The 21,142-nt window shown below is 40.6% G+C and overlaps 1 protein-coding gene across 1 annotated transcript in view; it reads right to left on the bottom strand.

The window, feature by feature from the left end:
• LOC128641839 (uncharacterized) overlaps nucleotides 1-20,581 on the bottom strand; it is a 93,636-nt gene extending 73,055 nt beyond the window's left edge. The window contains exons 1-2 of the mRNA XM_053694397.1: nucleotides 20,066-20,581; nucleotides 16,416-16,539 (exon numbers count right to left, since the gene is read on the bottom strand). Coding sequence (XP_053550372.1) covers nucleotides 16,416-16,539; nucleotides 20,066-20,417 — 476 coding nt within the window. The 5' untranslated portion in view covers nucleotides 20,418-20,581. The remainder of the gene's footprint in view (nucleotides 1-16,415; nucleotides 16,540-20,065) is intronic.
• Between the last annotated feature and the right edge of the window lie 561 nt (nucleotides 20,582-21,142).

Below are 21,142 nucleotides of genomic sequence, written 5' to 3'. Positions count from 1 at the left end.
AGAAAGAGAGAAAGAGAGAAAGAGAGAAAGAGAGAAAGAGAGAAAGAGAGAGAGAGAGAGAGAAAGAGAGAAAGAGAGAAAGAGAGAGAGAGAGAGAGAGAGAGAGAGAGAGAGAGAGAATGAGAGAGAGAGAGAGAGAGAGAGAATAACATAAATAACATAACATAACACGGCCCGTGTCAACGGGCTTTAGGACTAGTAGAAACATAATAAAATAAAGGGTTCAAGTTATTTGAAAGGTAGGGGGTCAACTTTGTGGCATTCTGCACAATAGGTTGTAGTACTGACTGTTGACATATAGGTGAGACAGCTGCTGATGTAGCATATATTGTATGGCAGGACATGGTAGTAAAGGGTTCATTACAAATATGTGTAAATCAAGGATGCAACAAGAATGAGAAGATCATTAGTAAACAGCACATGGATATTGTAGTATGGTTCAGCTGCCTCAGCTTAACGAGGCAGAAAGGAGGATAGTGGGTGCACATAAATAAAATGTCTGCTGAAAAAGAACACTGAAAAAGTGACTGCAGTCTCTAGAAGCCGGCATAAAGAGATAGGGGGAGAAAAGAGCTGACAAAAACACACAGGGGATCAGAAAGACACATGGAAGGATATAGAGAAAAAAAACACAGGGGAACAGAAAGACACATGGAAGGATATAGAGAAAAAAACACAGGGGAACAGAAAGACACATGGAAGGATATAGAGAAAAAAACACAGGGGAACAGAAAGACACATGGAAGGATATAGAGAGAAAAACACAGGGGAACAGAAAGACACATGGAAGGATATAGAGAGAAAAACACAGGGGAACAGAAAGACACATGGAAGGATATAGAGAGAAAAACACAGGGGAACAGAAAGACACATGGAAGGATATAGAGAGAAAAACACAGGGGAACAGAAAGACACATGGAAGGATATAGAGAAAAAAAACACAGGGGAACAGAAAGACACATGGAAGGATATATAGAGAAAAAAAACACAGGGGAACAGAAAGACACATGGAAGGATATATAGAGAAAAACACAGGGGAACAGAAAGACACATGGAAGGATATAGAGAGAAAAACACAGGGGAACAGAAAGACACATGGAAGGATATAGAGAGAAAAACACAGGGGAACAGAAAGACACATGGAAGGATATAGAGAGAAAAACACAGGGGAACAGAAAGACACATGGAAGGATATAGAGAAAAAAAACACAGGGGAACAGAAAGACACATGGAAGGATATAGAGAAAAAAACACAGGGGAACAGAAAGACACATGGAAGGATATAGAGAGAAAAACACAGGGGAACAGAAAGACACATGGAAGGATATAGAGAGAAACACACAGGGGAACAGAAAGACACATGGAAGGATATAGAGAGAAAAACACAGGGGAACAGAAAGACACATGGAAGGATATAGAGAGAAAAACACAGGGGAACAGAAAGACACATGGAAGGATATAGAGAAAAAAAACACAGGGGAACAGAAAGACACATGGAAGGATATATAGAGAAAAAAAACACAGGGGAACAGAAAGACACATGGAAGGATATATAGAGAAAAAAACACAGGGGAACAGAAAGACACATGGAAGGATATAGAGAGAAAAACACAGGGGAACAGAAAGACACATGGAAGGATATAGAGAAAAAAACACAGGGGAACAGAAAGACACATGGAAGGATATAGAGAGAAAAACACGGGTACAGAAAGACACATGGAAGGATATAGAGAAAAAAACACAGGGGATCATAAAGACACATGGAAGGATATAGAGAAAAAAACACAGGGGAACAGAAAGACACATGGAAGGATATAGAGAAAAAAACACAGGGGAACAGAAAGACACATGGAAGGATATAGAGAAAAACACAGGGGAACAGAAAGACACATGGAAGGATATAGAGAAAAAAAACACAGGGGATCAGAAAGACACATGGAAGGATATAGAGAAAAAAACACAGGGGATCAGAAAGACACATGGAAGGATATAGAGAGAAAAACACAGGGGATCAGAAAGACACATGGAAGGATATAGAGAGAAAAACACAGGGGATCAGAAAGACACATGGAAGGATATATATAAAAAAGGATGAAACATTGAGAGGCAAGAGATGCTGAAACACAGTGGGTTGAAGAGAAAGGACATATAGAAAGAGGGAGTAAAACACACACAGATGTAACTAGACAGAGGGAGACACTCATGAGAAGAGAAAAAAAAAGCAGAGAAAAAAGGAAAATAAGCCAGGGAAAGACTACATGAAGTACAGATTCTCATAGATAGATACAGATAAACACATTAGTAAAAGACAGAGAGAGGAGCCCTGTGTTTACAGAGCAGTCAGACAGCAACTTCAGTGAAGTGAGAGGATTAGGAGAAATCAAGGCAAGGCAAAATATCCCTCATGATCTAACTAGTAGCAGGTCCTGAATGAGAATAAAAGTACTTACTCTGGCTGCTGGTGAGCACACTACACTGCTAGGATGATTAGGTAGAAGGTTGCAGGTTCCTGTGACAGCTTGGGAAGCTTTTTTCTCTTGCAATATTTATGATCCCTCAACACTTCCTGACTGAAATCTAGCAAGGCAAATGTATCAATCTGAGAGTAAAAGCATTCTTCATAAACAACACAATAGGAAAAGAGAGACAGAGAGAGGAGCCCTGTGTTTAGAGGGCAGTCAGACAGCAACTTCAGTGAAGTGAGAGGATTAGGAGAAATCAAGGCAAGGATCAAATATTCTTCATGATATAAATAGTAGCAGGTCCTGAATGAGAATAAAAGTACTTACTCTGGCTGCTGGTGAGCACACTACACTGCTAGGATGATTAGGTAGAAGGTTGCAGGTTCCTGTGACTACGGAAGCCCAGAGAGGCCATGCATTTGTATTTATTTTTTATCTTGTTATCTCAAAATAACAACTTATTTCTCAAAATAACAAGTTGTTTTCTCGAGATAACAAGTTGTTTTTCTAAATAACAAAATTGTTTTCTCACGGTAACAAGTTGTTTTCGCGAGATAACAAAATTGTTTTTCCAAAATAACAAAATTGTTTTCTTAAGATAACAAGTTGTTTTCTAGAGATAACAAAATTGTTTTTCTCCATAACAAGTTGTTTTTCCAGAATAACAAAATTGTTTTCTCATGGTAACAAGTTTTTTTTTTTCAAAATAACAAAATTGTTTTCTCACGGTAACAAGTTGTTTTTTCAAAATAACAAAATTGTTTTCTCATGGTAGCAAGTTGTTTTTTCAAAATATCAAAATTGTTTTCTCACAATAACAAGTTGTTTTTTCAAAATAACAAAATTGTTTTCTCACGGTAACAAGTTGTTTTTTCAAAATAACAAGTTGTTTGCCAATATATTTTTTTACTCTCAGATTGATATATTTGCCTGGCTAGATTTCAGTCAGGAAGTGTTGAGGGAGCATAAAGATTGCAAGGGAAAGCAGCTTCCCAAGCTGTCACAGGAGCCTGCAACCTTCTACCTAATCTTCCTAGCAGTGTAGTGCTCACCAGCAGCCAGAGTAAGCGCTTTTAGTCTCATTCAGGACCTGCTACTAGTTAGATCATGAGGGATATTTTTCCTTGCCTTGATTTCTCCTAATCCTCTCACTTCACTGAAGTTGCTGTCTGACTGCTCTGTAAACACAGGGCTCCTCTCTCTCTCTTTTACTAATGTGTTTATCTATACCTATCTATGAGAATCTGTACTTCATGTAGTCTATCCTTGGCTTAGTTTCCTTTTTTCTCTGCTTTTTTTTTTCTCTTCTCATGAGTGTCTCCCTCTGTCTAGTTACATCTGTGTGTGTTTTACTCCCTCTTTCTATATGTCCTTTCTCTTCAACCCACTGTGTTTCAGCATCTCCTGCCTCTCTCAAATGTTCTTCTTTTTTCTCTATATCCTTCCATGTGTCTCTCTGTTCCCCTGTGTTTTTTTCTCTATATCCTTCCATGTGTCTCTCTGTTCCCCTGTGTTTTTTTCTCTATATCCTTCCATGTGTCTCTCTGTTCCCCTGTGTTTTTTTCTCTATATCCTTCTGTAGCCCTTCCTGTTGAACATTTGCACCTGTATACATTCTGCAGGAGAAGTTGCCTAGGCAACTATTAGACTGGTTGGTCATGTGATCAAGTGAAACTGAAAGAAGAGTGTAAGACACAGGAGGAAGCAGACATGTCAGAGCAGTGAAGGTGTGTGTGAGGCCTGGCTGTGTGAGAGCTGCAGACTTCATCTTGTAAAGTAACAGCATTCCTCTGCTGATTTAGTGTATGCTGCCAGCTGCAGTCTGTCCCTGTTAGAGAGCTGTGGAGAAGAATGCAGACAAAGTAAATGACTGGCAGACCTTGGAGTTTTCTTTCAGCCTGTTTAGTGGTAAGAAGTATCCTCTCTCCTTGTCATACTGACAGGGCATTCTGTCCATCACATAAACTTATAAACAGCTCTCCCTGTGGATTGCAGTTTCCTATGAGCTGTAACTGTTTAAATGCATGTGGATTACCTTAAAGGGCCCCAACATTTATGTGCACCAACTGGTACCCATCAGCCATTAGGGTGAAGCCTGAGGGTGGGTTCGCAGGTGGTTTGGGAGGGTGCTGGGCCTGGTTAGAGAGAGTCGGTGTGTTAGTTAGCCACTGTATTTCTTGCCTTATTTTTATTTACCATAATCCTTTAATACATGTTCATACTGTTTTACTGTTATTACTGTGTGTGTTGTAGTTATTTATTATGTTCCTGTCTGGGAAACCCATTCTTGCCCTGGATGCCCAGTCAGGTGGAGGCACTGCCACAGTCATGTACCCCAACTCCCAGGTAGCGGAGACTCAGGATCAGCCTGCAGAGCACATGGAGGTAGCTGGGGTAAAGACCCACAGGGGTAATTGTGGGCCTAGGCCAAACCCCGTTACATTTGGTGGTACTGCTGAGATAAATTGGGGTACACCCAGTAAGGATCCGTTAATTCCCCGGCCCACACTCCCATTTGTAACAGATTGGGCCCAGCAACAGAAGGTACCATTGCATCATGCAGTGATGATATGCCAGGTACCTCCCTATAGTGAGATAAAACATGTCACCAAGTGCGTAGAGATTATACTGGGAATAGAGATGGCTACCATCAGAGACATCCTGCATGATTCATACGGTCAAACTTACATGTTAGTATATTCCCATGCAGATTTGAGAGGCCGTCATAGGCCTACATGTCTATACCTTCTTGAAACAGCTCCTGAAGGATGTCGCTTAGTGTACGCTCTCCCTGATAAGGAGGAAGGGGTTACACTGCAGCAACCCTCCACTATAGGCCAAAGAGACTTTAATGTATCAAGTTATTCCCAGATTCTGTCCCCTTTGTCAGAGAAACCCCCCAGGAGATTACCGGTTACCCCTGTAGAGACTGGGGCCATCCCCAAACGAAATGTCTACTTTTCCAGTGTGCAAGGGACAACTGCCCCTAAGACCCCAGATCTAGTGGTTCCCTCATCTCCAACATCCCCAAAACCAGGCGATTCCCTATTGAGAACCACAAGTTCAGGAGAGAGTAACATATCTGAAATACTGCAAAAACTCTCAGAAGCCATAGTAACAGCTACCCATACCCACAGTTACCGTAAGCTGAAAGTGTTTTCTGGGAATCAACCTGTTCCTGCCGGGGAGGAGCCCTTTAAGGCCTGGAAGGATAATGCTGTACAATTATTGGAAGAATGGTCTTGTACGGATAACATAAAAAAACAACGGATAATGGAGAGTCTTCGTTTCCCAGCTACAAATATGATAAGGCTGTTTAGGGGAGTGAATGAACAAGCTACCGCACAAGATTACCTGAAAGTTTTGCAGGATGCGTATGGAAAATCTGAGGACTCTGATGATCTATTAATCAAGTTCCTAGCCACTAAACAGAAGGAACATGAGAAAGCTTCAGACTATATCAATCGATTACAATTGTCACTGGGAAAACTGTTTCATAATGGAGCAGTCACTGCATCTGAGTTGGATGCTCGACTATCCAAACAAATTCAGAAGGGAGGCCTTAGCAATGATCCAGTCATGATCATGTTAAGAGTTAAGTTGGATGATCAAGTCTTGTCCTATTCCACACTGATCCGAAAAGCAAAAATACTGGAGAACCAAATGTCCCCATCTCCTCCACAAAAAGGAAATTCTTCTAAAGCTGCAGATAAAGAGGATATGGAACTGTTCGTCCTTAAAAAAAAGGTAGCTGAATTAGAATTATTGTCTAAGTCATCGCCAAGAAGAACAGATTATTCTCCTACCAGGAGGCAGCACCGCAGGGAGACCACAGGAAGGTTATTCCCAGAGGAACAGTCCCCCCGAGGGAACTGTTTTAAGTGTGGAAAATCAGGGCATTTCAAGCGGGAGTGTCCCACTAATTCATCAGATACAGAAGTGGATGTGCTAGCTATTGAGCTGGAGGAGGCTCAAGCTACCAGTCCTTTCAGGAAAAGAGGAAAAAGAACCACACCCATATTATCTGTGGGGGCCAAGATCGGGCCCAAATCTCTGATACAGTTACAAATAGAAGATATTCATGCCTCGGCCTTGTTAGATACTGGATCCCAGGTCACCATCATTAATAGAGACTTCTATGACCATCATCTAAAACATATTCCCCTGGAGCCAGCAGGAGAGTTGCAGTTGTGGGGAGTGGGATCTCAGGCCCAGCCTGTAGAGGGATGTATAAGAGTGACAATAACAATCCCACAGTTAAACACAGGAATGATCTGCCCTATGGAATTGGAAGCTCTTGTATGCTCCATGAAGAAAACAATGTGCGCCCCAATAATTTTGGGTACCAACGCAAGAATGGTGCAGGACATGTTCAGGGCCTACCTAACTGAAGTGGGAGATGTATCTCTAACCAGACTGATGGAAGTCAGCCCTGTTCTAGGGAAAGAATGCCATCGACTAGCCCTACAAGCTAGACCAGGATCATGCCACTACTCAGGGAAAGAACCTTTATTTGTAAGGCCTGGAGAGACTAAGACTCTACGAGCCATAGCATCTATGCACCATGAAATATCAGGAGGAACCAGGCAATACCTCATTGAGTCCTTGCCTGAGGAGGATGAAAAAAAAGGGTGGACTCTCATACCTGAGGTGAAAGACTGGCGGAATCACTGGTGTAAAGATTTTCCCATAATGATAAGAAACTTAACACCCACAGAGATCAGAATTGATCGTCACCAGAAGATTGGTGTGATTCACTTGTTGGACCAAGTCTCTTCAGTAATGTCTGTAAAGGCAGAACAGGGAGGTGATCATGAAGGACCTATAGTTTTTGAACTGGAAGATTCTCCTCTACCACCAAAGTGGAGAGATAGCCTCCGATCCAAATTAGCTACTCGAGAGAAAGTTTTCTCCAGGAAAGAAATGGATGTGGGATGTGCAAAGAGTGCCACACATGCTATCAGACTTTCTGACCCAGCTCCTTTCAGAGAAAGATCAAGGAGAATACCCCCTCGAGATGTGGAAGATGTCCGGGATATACTCAAACAGATGGAAGAATCTGGCATTATTAAAGAGTCCAGAAGTCCATATGCCTCACCCATAGTGGTAGTTAGGAAAAAGAATGGCACAGTCCGGCTTTGCATAGACTATCGGACTTTAAACAAAAGGACTGTGCCAGATCAATATACTCTGCCACGGATAGAAGATCTGCTAGATGCCCTTTCTGGAAGCCAGTGGTTCAGCGTCCTGGACTTGAGGTCTGGGTATTATCAGGTACCCATGAAGAAGGAGGATCAGGAAAAGACAGCTTTCATCTGTCCCTTGGGATTCTACGAGTTTACCAGGATGCCCCAAGGGGTCACTGGAGCTCCCGCCACCTTTCAAAGGCTGATGGAGAAGACTGTGGGGGATATGAATCCCAAAGAGTGCCTAGTCTATCTTGATGACCTCATAGTGTTTGGAAGGACACCAGAAGAGCACGAACAGCGATTGCTGAAGGTGTTGGATCGACTCCAAGCAGAGGGTCTGAAATTATCAATAGACAAATGTCGATTTGCCCAGAACTCTGTTACATATGTAGGTCACATTGTTTCCGCACAAGGTGTGACAACTGACCCGACCAAAATTGAAGCGGTGATGAACTGGCCCAGGCCAGATAACATCAGTGAGCTGCGCTCATTTCTTGGATTCTGCGGTTACTACCGGAGGTTTGTGAAAGACTATTCAAAGATTGCTCGAGAGCTACACAACCTGTTAAAGACTAACTCAGCTATAGAGGGTGTTAAGGTGCCAAGTCCTAAAGACTCCTTCGGAAAGAAATGGACCTCAGGATGCGAAGAAGCCTTCTTAATCTTGAAGAAAAGACTCACAGAAGCTCCTGTATTGGCATATTCAGATCCCGAGAAACCATATGTGCTCCATGTTGATGCCAGTATGGAAGGCCTAGGGGCCGTATTGCATCAGAGCTACCCAGAAGGGTTAAGACCAGTGGCCTACATAAGTAGAAGTCTAACTGGTGCAGAGAAAAACTATCCGGTCCATAAGCTAGAATTCTTGGCGCTCAAGTGGGCAATTGTGGACAAGTTACATGACTATTTATATGGAGCAACATTCGAGGTAAGGACGGATAACAATCCGCTTACTTATATTCAAACAACAGCAAAGCTGGATGCCACAGGGCATAGGTGGCTGGCAGCATTGTCAAACTATAGTTTCAGCCTTAAATACAAGCCAGGCCCTAAGAATGTCAGTGCGGATGCTCTGTCCCGCAGACCTGGACTTCCTCCTCATGAAGAAAAGGAGGAATGGGAAGAAATCCCTGTGCCTGGGGTAGGAGCCCTGTGCCAAACATATGTAGTGGCTGAGAGGCAGGATGAGTTCTCTGAACTCAGAGGAATAGACTCCATATGTCACTCCCCAGAAGCCGTACCAGAGGTATTCTGTGCTCCAGCAATGCTCCAACAGTGGTCTCACATAACCAATGAAGACAAGAAGAAAGCCCAGTCACAGGACTGGTATATAGGTACAGTCCTCAAGGCAATGAGAGCCAAGAACCCTAAATTACTGAGCTCCCTTCCCATTGGACAAAGAGATTTGTACCGGAGAGAATGGAGTAAACTACATCTAGAAGATGGAATCCTTTATAGAATTATAAAATACCATGACCACCCTGGTCGAAAGCAGCTAGTGTTACCTCATAGATATCGGGGAATGGTCCTGAGAGCTCTCCATGATCAACATGGGCATCTTGGGGTAGACAAGACCTATGGCCTGGTACAAGACCGGTTCTATTGGCCTCGCATGAGAGAACATGTTGAACATTATGTGAAGACCTGCAGAAGATGTATTCAGAGAAAGACTCTGCCTGTGAGAGCTGCCCCTATGGGCCACCTGAGAAGTACAGGACCCCTGGATCTTGTGTGCATGGACTATCTATGTATTGAGAATGATACTACCGGAATTGGGAATGTTCTGGTAGTAACAGACCATTTCACCAGATACGCTCAGGCTTTTCCCACTAAAGACCAGAAGGCTGTGACCGTAGCCAAGGTCCTCTGGCAGAAATATTTTATGCACTACGGTCTGCCCAATCGAATACATTCTGATCAAGGTAGAGACTTTGAGAGTAAGCTGATCAAAGAACTGCTGGATATGTTGCAGGTTCACAAGTCCAGAACAACACCCTACCACCCTGAGGGTGATGCCCAGCCTGAGCGTTTTAATAGGACACTCCTAGACATGCTCGGGACTCTGAAACAAGTGGAGAAGCGGTCCTGGAGTAAGCATGTAGAAGCCATGGTCCACGCATATAATTGCACAAGGCATGAGTCTACAGGATTCTCACCCTATTTCCTAATGTTTGGAAGGGAAGCCAGACTACCGATAGATGTCCGGTTGGGGGTGTCCCCAGATGGGACAAAGTCAGACTCTCACTTCCAGTATGTGAGGACCCTCAGACAAAACCTTCACAGTGCCTATGAGTTGGCCACTCAAGCTGCGGCAAAAATGGAGGAACGCAACAAAAGAAGATACGATACCAAAGTGAAGCATCAGGAAGTCCAAGCGGGAGATAAGGTTCTCCTCCGGAATCTAGGGGTACCTGGGAAACACAAATTAGCAGACAGATGGAAGGATACCCTATTTGAAGTTGTGTCTAAGCTAAAGGGGCTGCCAGTGTATAATATAAAAGGCCCAGAAGGCCGGATCAAAGCTTGGCATAGGAACCATCTACTACCAATAGCCTATATCGATGAAGAGGAAGGGAGTAGTAGTGAATGGGAGAAAAGCACAACGGAGAGTCCTGAAAATGAGGCAGTAGAGACCCCAGAAGCTCTTAGTGCTGATGATCAATGGTGGTCTCCTCCTGCTGAGGAAACACAGCACTTTCCTTCCTCTCCTCCCTTAGCCTCCTCTACATTGAATCCCAACAGCCCCAACTTTGTGCCTGGGACCCCAAAAAGAGACTCTTGTATCATGGGAAAGCCAGGGTCTCAAGCATCTGGTGAACTCCCCACCCAAGTGGCCAGAGCTGAAGATTCCCAGGAACATTCTGGACTTCCTCAGAGAGAACAGAGACTGGGTACTAGAATACGACAGCCTCCCAGGGTTCTTACTTACGATCAAGTCGGAGAACCCAGTTATGTACATATGCCCCAGGTACAGTCTAAAATGGTTGATTTACTGTATGCGGTTGCGGACATTAGATCCGGACTGGCAACCATCTTCTTCCAAGCGGCATCTTCTATCTTCATCCGATGACGACCGGCTCCATCCTGAAGACCTCCAGCGCGGACCCATCTTCCTCCGGCGACGTCCAACTGAAGAATGGCGTCCCTCGAATTCCGATTGGCTGATAGGATTCTATCAGCCAATCGGAATTAAGGTAGGAATTTTCTGATTGGCTGATGGAATCAGCCAATCAGAATCAAGTTCAATCCGATTGGCTGATCCAATCAGCCAATCAGATTGAGCTCGCATTCTATTGGCTGTTCCGATCAGCCAATAGAATGCGAGCTCAATCTGATTGGCTGATTGGATCGGCCAATCGGATTGAACTAGATTCTGATTGGCTGATTCCATCAGCCAATCAGAAAATTCCTACCTTAATTCCGATTGGCTGATAGAATCCTATCAGCCAATCGGAATTCGAGGGACGCCATCTTGGATGACGTCCCTTAAAGGAACCGTCATTAGTCGGGAGACATCGGAAGAAGAGGATGGATCCGCGTCGCCTGCTTCAAGATGGACCCGCTCCGCACCGGATGGAAGAAGATAGAAGATGCGGCTTGGAGAAGATGTTTGCCGGTCCGGATGTCCTCTTCTTGCCGGATAGGATGAAGACTTTGGAGCCTCTTCTGGACCTCTTCAGCACCGGATTATGGATCGCCAACCCCCGCTTGGGTTGGATGAAGATCTTGGAGCCAGGACGGATCGGTGATACCTGGATGGTGAAGACAAGGTAGGAAGATCTTCAGGGGATTAGTGTTAGGTTTATTTAAGGGGGGTTTGGGTTAGATTAGGGGTATGTGGGTGGTGGGTTGTAATGTTGGGGGGGGGGTATTGTATGTTTTTTTAACAGGCAAAAGAGCTGAACTTCTTGGGGCATGCCCCGCAAAGGGCCCTGTTCAGGGCTGGTAAGGTAAAAGAGCTTGTAACTTTTTTAATTTAGAATAGGGTAGGGAATTTTTTATTTTGGGGGGCTTTGTTATTTTATTAGGGGGCTTAGAGTAGGTGTAATTAGTTTAAAATTGTTGTAATATTTTTCTTATGTTTGTAAATATTTTTTTATTTTCTGTAACTTAGTTCTTTTTTATTTTTTGTACTTTAGCTAGTTTATTTAATTGTATTTATTTGTAGCAATTGTGTTTATTTAATTTATTGATAGTGTAGTGTTAGGTTAATTGTAGGTAATTGTAGGTAGTTTATTTAATTATTTTATTGATAGGGTAGTGTTAGGTTTAATTATATCTTAGGTTAGGATTTATTTTACAGGTAAATTTGTTATTATTTTAACTAGGTAACTATTAAATAGTTCTTAACTATTTAATAGCTATTGTACCTAGTTGAAATAAATACCAAGTTGCCTGTAAAATAAATATTAATCCTAAAATAGCTATAATATAATTATAATTTATATTGTAGCTATATTAGGGTTTATTTTACAGGTAAGTATTTAGCTTTAAATAGGATTAATTTATTTAATAAGAGTTAATTTATTTCGTTATATGTAAATTATATTTAAGTTAGGGGGGTGTTAGTGTTAGGGTTAGACTTAGCTTTAGGGGTTAATACATTTATTAGAATAGCGGTGAGCTCCGATCGGAAGATTAGGGGTTAATAATTGAAGTTAGGTGTCGGCGATGTTAGGGAGGGCAGATTAGGGGTTAATACTATTTATGATAGGGTTAGTGAGGCGGATTAGGGGTTAATAACTTTATTATAGTAGCGCTCAGGTCCGCTCGGCAGATTAGGGGTTAATAAGTGTAGGCAGGTGTCGGCGACGTTGAGGGGGGCAGATTAGGGGTTAATAAATATAATATAGGGGTCGGCGGTGTTAGGGGTAGCAGATTAGGGGTACATAGGGATAACGTAGGTGGCGGCGCTTTGCGGTCGGAAGATTAGGGGTTAATTATTTTAAGTAGCTGGCGGCGATGTTGTGGGGGGCAGATTAGGGGTTAATAAATGTAATATAGGGGTCGGCGGGGTTAGGGGCAGCAGATTAGGGGTACATAAGTATAACGTAGGTGGCGGTCGGAAGATTAGGGGTTAAAATTTTTAATCGAGTGGCGGCGATGTGGGGGGACCTCGGTTTAGGGGTACATAGGTAGTTTATGGGTGTTAGTGTACTTTAGGGTACAGTAGTTAAGAGCTTTATAAACCGGCGTTAGCCAGAAAGCTCTTAACTCCTGCTATTTTCAGGCGGCTGGAATCTTGTCGTTAGATGTCTAACGCTCACTGCAGAAACGACTCTAAATACCAGCGTTAGAAAGATCCCATTGAAAAGATAGGATACGCAAATGGCGTAGGGGGATCTGCGGTATGGAAAAGTCGCGGCTGTAAAGTGAGCGTTAGACCCTTTAATCACTGACTCCAAATACCAGCGGGCGGCCAAAACCAGCGTTAGGAGCCTCTAACGCTGGTTTTGACGGCTACCGCCGAACTCTAAATCTAGGCCTATATATATTAAAAAAACGTCTGATTAAAAAAATATATAGGTCCACAGGAAGACTCAATGGAAAGGGCACAAAAAATGTAATATACTTGTTCAAATAGGTTATTGGGATATACACTATGACTAAGAAGCCCATTATAACATATAGATTGAATCAAAATGGTCCCTAGGTTAAAAAGGGCTACAATTGCGTGGATGACTGAAAGGTGGGAAATGACGGCGGCTTAATCTAATCTCTCAATCTATAGAGTGTAGCAGTTATTGTACAAAAACTTAAGGGGGCACAGCGCTCATGTGTAATGTTAAATTCCGGCAGAGGATTGCTGTCCGCAAGAGGAGAGCTGGGGTGGACAGGGCGAATATGTAACTTTATTTAAAAAGTTCAATGGTTGTCTGAAGATCATGCAAAACACACACACACATCATCCTCTTGCTTTTTCTGATTATTTCGCTTGTGCTCTAGTTCAGATATCTGGTCTGTTTGGAGTCCTGATGACCAGAATTGAGAAACACTGACTTTAGATCAAGCATGCAAATAAAAAATAAAACAGTTTACATTATTTAATCAAAATTTGCTTCATTCTCTTGGTATTCTTTGTTGAAAAGCATATGTAGGTAGACTTAGGAGCTTGGAGCTGCTGATTGGCAGCTGAACTTGTATGCCCATTTTTATTGGCTTACAAATGTGTTCAGATAGCAAAATTTCTAACAGAAGTAAATTTGAAAGTTGTTTAAAGTAAAGGTCAACTTCTCGCAACTGCCCCACGGCATTGGATAGACTTTGTAAAATGAGGGTGAGTTTAATTCATCAAATATGTTATATTTCATTATTTTTTTGAATTTTTACCTTTTGAGCGCTCCAATGATAAGCGCAGCTCTCCTGCCCAGCATTTTGTCAAATTGATTGACAGATGAAGATTCTTAAAAGAACAAATCCTTGTTTCTCCCTGGGCTGTGACGTTTATGTAAAGAGCTAAACGCCCCGGGAGGGAAACAAGGATTCGTTCTTTTAAGAATCGTCATCTGTCAATCAATTTGACAAAATGCAGAGCGGGAATGCTGCGCTTATCGTCAGAGTTCTCAAAAGGTAATTTTTTTTTTTAAAATAATGAAATATAACATATTTGATGAATTAAACCCACCCTCATTTTACAAAGTCTATCCAACGCCGTGGAGCAGTTGTGTGAAGTTGACCTTCACTTTAAATATGTATTTATCATGAAAGAAAAATTTGGAGTTTTATGTGTCTAGCAATCCATGGCAGCTGTGTTTGCAAATCCAGATCTTAAGTGGGGATCTTTTACAAGAATCAAACTGGCTAGGAAAATATCCGAAGGGCTAATTATGTAAAAATAGTTTGCATACAAAAATTGTTTAAAAATTGCTGGCATGTATTTTAAAATAATTTTCAAAAATAAGCAAAATTAGTTACATAGCTATGCTGTCTGGAGTAGTCTGATCCACCCTCCTTATCAGTGTTTAGCATCAAAAACACACGCATTGTATTTCAACTGAGTTCACAGCAGCTTATTTGCTTCAATGCATGCTCCAACAGATAAGGAGTGTTAAAGTCTTGTATTCTACCAAATCAAAGGTGGATATAGATGCAGCCATAAAAGGAGTTGTGTGTGGGGAGTTAGAGCTGTACAATTCGGAAACTAAAAAGAAAGGGTTAATGGCGAGGCACTGCAGTATAAATTTGCAGGTAAAGTAATTAAAGTACATATTATTATATTTTGTCTCTATCCCAACTTATTGTATGTCCTTTAAACTATCCAAGTAATCCCTTGGGGCTTGCTAAGGGATACAGATTACAAATATGGGTAAATTATAATTAAGGCGTGCCATCCCTTCTCTTCTAGATTGGGTTTCATGCATTGCCTAAACCAGCAGACAAGGTTATACGCACAGTTGTTGCAAAACTAAATTAAATATAAAAAGGTTTTACATGGCAGCAGAATTTACAACAAAGAATGTTTGATAAAATTGATCCCATGCTAAAATCCTTTCACATCCAGTGGGTTTAATCTAGGGCTGCAACTAACGATTATTTTCATAATCGATTAGATGGCAGATTATTTTTTTTATTAATCAGATTAAAAAATAAATAAAATGAAAGGAAGGTCTACACCAAAATGTATTGTTTAAAAAGATAGATAATCCCTTTATATGTATATAATACCAAAAATAAATGAATACACAAAATAAAAAAAACGTGTACCTTACTCTAATTTCTGGCTGATTCCTAATTAATTACATTTTCAAACTTTTTTTATTTATGTGCAAGATCTAACATTGTGTATCATGTAGTGTGTCTCATGTCAATGTGTGTATCACAGGAAAGGGTGACACAGCATCCCAACTAGTTAGTGCAGACTCCAATATAGACTGGAGCTATTATAACGCTGTCATAGGAACCTATAGCAGGGCTTTATGTGCAGTATATTTCTAATGGGAAATCAGTGTCTAGGAGCATGTGAGTGTTACATCAGCAATGCTTTCATGGTTCAGCCACCTCGTTTAAACCCTTGGCTTATGGGACTGCAACGCATTGTGAATCTCCCGGGTGGCCAGTAGGTTTACAGCGAAGTCGGAAGCACATAACACAGAAATGCCAGGTGTGATTCTACACCTTTTTGCAAACCTTATTTCTGGAATGCAATGAGCCATATATATTTCCCTAATGAGTGTGTCTAACACGATTTACCCATACTAAGTACTAAAACATGGTATTGATTTAGTACCTCTCCCATAAGTAAGATCCAAAGCTGCAATAACTTTACCCTTACATTATATCTCAAACATCGCACTAACACAGGATCAGCACCTAAATGTCGGCACCACCGGCAGCAAACATTAACCCTTGTCTGTCACAAAGGGCTACAAAACCTGTAGGGTCAGAATACATAAGAGACAGTTAGCTCAGTTTGGACGTTGGAATCAATTATGACAGCTAATTGTGGAGATAAGAATACAAAACGCAGAAACTATGTTTTTATGTGCTTGGGTCATATACCGGCTACCAGAAAGGACTGCCGACTACAGTAACAAGTTACTGTCCTCTCTGGTCACCACTTCGCTAGGTGGGACTCTGGGAGGGGGCAAGTGGTGCTGTTGCGCATGCCGTTGGAGAGGGGAGGTGTAAGATGGTGCAGCAGCGTCGTACAGGCTCAGAGAACCAACTAATCTATTTTCATTATCATTTAATCACACAACACCAAGGCAGCATTTAACCAGACAAACCTGATTTTTATAAGAATTGATACCACCTGTATCAGTACCTGTGCACAATCACAGGAACAATGAAATCAGTAGGAGATGTATTATATTTGGCAAGCATCAGGTCCAACTTTTCTTCCGTGCTTCTGTTCCATATCACTCCCTCTTCCAAAATCCGCAAAGAAGCTACAGAGAAGAATAACAGCTTAATAAATGAATTTACCACTGACATCTTCCAGGTGACCCATACATCCAACATTAGTCAGTTTTTGTACCAGTGAAATTAATATCTGCTTGAAGAGAATTGTACAGATTAAAGGGACATTAAACAGCTCATATTTTTTGTGTAAAAATATTTGTCCCATGTTCCCTCAAAAGACCAAAAAAGCTACACTGGTAACCTAGGTTTTCAAAATGCTGCAATATGCCTTAAAGGGACAGTCTACCATAGAATTGTTATTGTATTAAAAGATAGATAATCCCTTTATTACCCACTCCCCAGTTTTGCACAACCAACAATGTTATATAAATACACTTTTTACCTCTGTGATTACCTTGTTTCTAAGAACATTCTTCCAGCCCCCTGATCACATGACTGTGACTGTTTATTATCTATTGTCTTGCAGTTAGCATTGTGTTGGGCTAAATCTTAAATAACCCCCTGTGTCTGTACACAGTGTTATCTATATGGCCCACGTGTACTTTTAGTCTCTTTGTGTTGAAAAGGAGTTTAAAAAGCCTGTGATAAGAGGCAGCCCTCAAGGGTTTAGAAATTAGCATATGAGTCTGCCTAAGTTTAGTTTTAACTAAGAAAAAAAAGCAGATTTGATGATAAAAGTAAATTGGTAAGTTGATTAAAATTACATGTCCTATCTGAATAATGAAAGTTTAATTTTGACTAGACTGTCCCTTTAACCAGTTGTTTTACAGCATTTGCCCTTTGACCTCTTCTAGGGAGTGTGGGACAAGCATCATTTTTACACAAAAGCAGATGTTCAATGCCAGGGAATTGTAAATAACCAAAGCTTGGTAAAAGTGCCATTATATTATGTGTGATCAAATGCCTCTTCCTAAATGTAGCATAAGAGTATGGTAAGTTCTCAATATGCAGTAACATTTTATGTCAGTAAGATGCTGTTTAAGATAAAATTGGTATTAGTCTACAAATCAGGGGTGTCAAACTGGCAGCCCACGGCCTCATGCGTCTCTTGATTTAATTTTGTGCGGCCCACGCCACCTTTATGAAAAATAATAATTATAATATGCTTATTACTTAGGGATAGGCATATGCTAAAACCCCTTAGTCTTTAACGAGTAAGATTGTTATTAAAAAGAAAAAGGCAAACACAAACACAGATAAGTGCATAATGATTTGACACATGCAGCACGTCTTTATATGTGTTCATTACTATGACAGCACTGATTTCACGCATCATTTCTGTCTATTCCTTTCTATAATTTTCTCTTTAGAGTGAAAGTCAATCCTAGCGTTGTACAAACGCTAGGATTGACTATTGAAACAAATAAAGGGGACTTTAATTCATGAAATATAAAATACTTCATGTAGAAAGCTCCTTTATTTGTTTCAATGGATTGCCGCTCTTAGCTGCTACAGCAGCCCACGACTAAAAATTTTTTTTGCTAAGAGGTGACGTTTTCCCCTCTTAGCCAATAGCCATGCGGTAAATCCGGCTTGGCGCCCATAAGAGCCGGATTTACCGCACGGCTATTGGCTAAGAGGTGAAAACGTAACAGCTGAGAACGGCAATCGGTTAAAACAAATAAAGGAACTTTCTCATTAAGTATCTTATACTTCATGAATGAAAGTCCCCTTTATTTGTTTCAATAGTCAATCCTAGCGTTTGTACAACGATAGAATTGACTTTCACTTTAACTAAAATCACATACTTTATATTTGATAAATTAATATTTTATATGTATTTTTTTATATTCTATACAACAGGTATACTGTATGTCTATCACTTTATAAACAGTGTGTCGCTATGCCGAAAGCATTGTGATCCACTATTTATAATGCAGAGGAAATGTTATACTATGCGCATGCTAAACTGTGAGTGCGCCCGGAACAGGACTGCTATAGAAAAAAATAGCACGTACTCTGTGGGAGAGCAACCCAATGGTGCACGTGTGTTACCTTCTTAAAAGCATAAGAGCGCATTTCATCAAGCCTGAGTCATTAAATAGGAGATACAGAACACAATCTTTTTAAATGTATACAGTTATAGCAAACACCACTGCTTTGTTTAGTAATGACAAGATATGTCAGTAGTGTGCGGCCCACGCGAGTTGTACTTGCATGGAAAATGGCTCGCGACTCAAATTAGTTTGACACCCCTGGTCTACATAAAGGAATGTGTGACGCCATGTTGTAAGTTTCCCTAGGTTTAAAATGTTTAAAGGGACATGACCCAAACATTTTCTTTTGTAATTCAGAAAGGGCATGCGATTTTAAACAACTCTCCAATTTGCTTCTATTACCAAATTTGCTTTAATCTCTTGGTATCTTTTGTTGAAGGAGTAGCTATGCACTACTGGAAGCTAGCTGAACACGTGTGGTAAACCACTGATAGGAGGGATTTATGTGCAGACACCAATCAGCAGCTAGTTTTCAGCAATGCATTGCTGCTCCTGAGCCTACCTAGGTATGCTTTTCAACTAAGGATATAAAGAGAACAAAGCAAATTAGTTAATAGAAGTCAAATGGAAAGTTGTTTAAAATCATGTGCTCTATCTGAATCATGAAAGAAAAACAAATACATACATACATACATATATATATATATATATATATATATATATATATATATATATATATATATATATACACACACACGTAACTATTTATATAAGTCTGAGGAAGGGGTGAACACCCTGAAATGTCAGGTCAGTAATTTGTGTTTTGTAAAAAACCAAAGAGTGTTTTTTTCAGGATTTATGTAATTAATTATATATATTTTATTTATTTATTTATTTATTTATTTATATAAATGTGTGTATATGACTGACTGACTACCGGGTCCTGGACATGTCTGGCTAAAATTTACCAGCCCTTGAGGACAGTTGGGTTGAGAAATTATCAGTGTTATTATATAATTCTCCATGAGCAACACATACATTTTATGGTATCCCTCTAAATACAGTTAAGCTAAAATACTGCATTTTCTATACCAGGACTTGGGTTCACAGCTGATCTGGTGATATCGTTTAAGGCAGTATGCACATATATATTATTATATCTTGTTGGGACTCTTGTCCTTTTTTTGTCTGTAACCACTGCTCTAGACCACTGGTTTTCAAATCTGTACTCAGGCCAGGATTTGAGAATGTCTGAACTGGAGCACAGGCGAAATAATAAGATGATTAGTAAACATTGTAATTTTACCTGCTCTTCCCCAAGGTAATCCTGAAAATCTGGCCTGGCGAGGAGGCCTGGGAACAGGTTTGAAGACCAGTGCTCTAGACAGATGCTTGATTTGCAAACAAATGCCTGAAAATTAGTAAAAGACCCCCTAACTATAAAGATCACAACAACAACAAAATCCCACAAAGAACAAATGTCTCTTTTCCAAATAAAAGTAATGTAGCCTGGGAATTTAACCACAATTTAGTCTTTTTTTTACTACTCCTGGGTAAATGATACTTCTAATCTTATATAGCAATAATTCATTCATGAGCACTGATTTTTACTTACCAAGTTGCGCAGATGCTTCTGTGATTTCCTCGTCATCAATTTTAATAAATCCTCTGTTATCGGTAATAATTACAGTATTGGTAAGCCAGTGTTCTCGTCTTTCTTTAATCACCAAGCCATCAGTCCACCCTGATCCTGCTAAGTCCTCATATGGTTTGTTTCGCACAACGCTCAGACATAGGTTTATAAGAGAGGTCTTACCATGGCCAAATAAACCGTAAAGCTGCAGAATAATACGTTGGAATTGATGCGCATATCCATAAGCCAATGTGGAGCCTGGTGTGTATTGGGTGGTAAATTTGATCCTTAAATCATCGGCCAAAGCAGTTAGCTGTTCTGGTGTGTTTGCCATGTTAAAGGAAACAAAAATGTATAGAGTGATGCAGCAGTCTAGTACCTTGTGAAGCTGCCTCTGGGTTGGAAACTAAAAGCTGGAAATCACTGAGGAAATGAAACTGAAACAAGATAGGAAAATGAGACGTGTAGCTGTTTAAAAGCTTTGGAAGAAACGCAGCACAGCCTAGTGCATTGTTTTAGAACTACTTCTGTGTTCAATCATAGTGTGATTATTTCGCTTTATAAGTCAACTGCTCTCACCCATTCACCTGTGGTCTAGTTCAGATATCAGGAAAAACTGTTTTGTTTGGAGATCCTGTGGGCTGGAGTTGACAGACACAGCGTTAGATCAAGCATGCAGTTTTTTTTTTTCTTTTAATAAAAATAAAAAACATCACAGTTTACTTTTTTTCTAAATCAAATTTGCTTTATTTTTTTGGTATCCTTTGTTATAGTAAATCTAGGTAGCCTCAGGAGCGTGCACGTGTCTAACACTCCATGGCAGCAGTGTTTGCAAGTGTGTAACATTTTTTCAAGCATTGTTCCATACAGTGCTGCCATAGAGTGCTAAAGATGTGCCATTTTAAAAGCTGCTATGAGTCTGCAGCAAAGGATACCAAGAGAACAATACAAATTTGATAATAAAAGCCAATGAAAATTTGTTTTTTAATTGTATGTTTTACCTAAACCATGAAAGTTTATTTTTCACTTTAATGATCCCTGTAATTCCTTAGGGCTGCC

This window comes from Bombina bombina, chromosome 11 (genome assembly GCF_027579735.1).
Source record: "Bombina bombina isolate aBomBom1 chromosome 11, aBomBom1.pri, whole genome shotgun sequence".
Taxonomy (NCBI): Eukaryota; Metazoa; Chordata; class Amphibia; order Anura; family Bombinatoridae; genus Bombina; species Bombina bombina.
The sequence above is the reverse complement of the archived record's forward strand: the minus strand, read 5'-3'. Positions and strand labels throughout refer to the sequence as shown.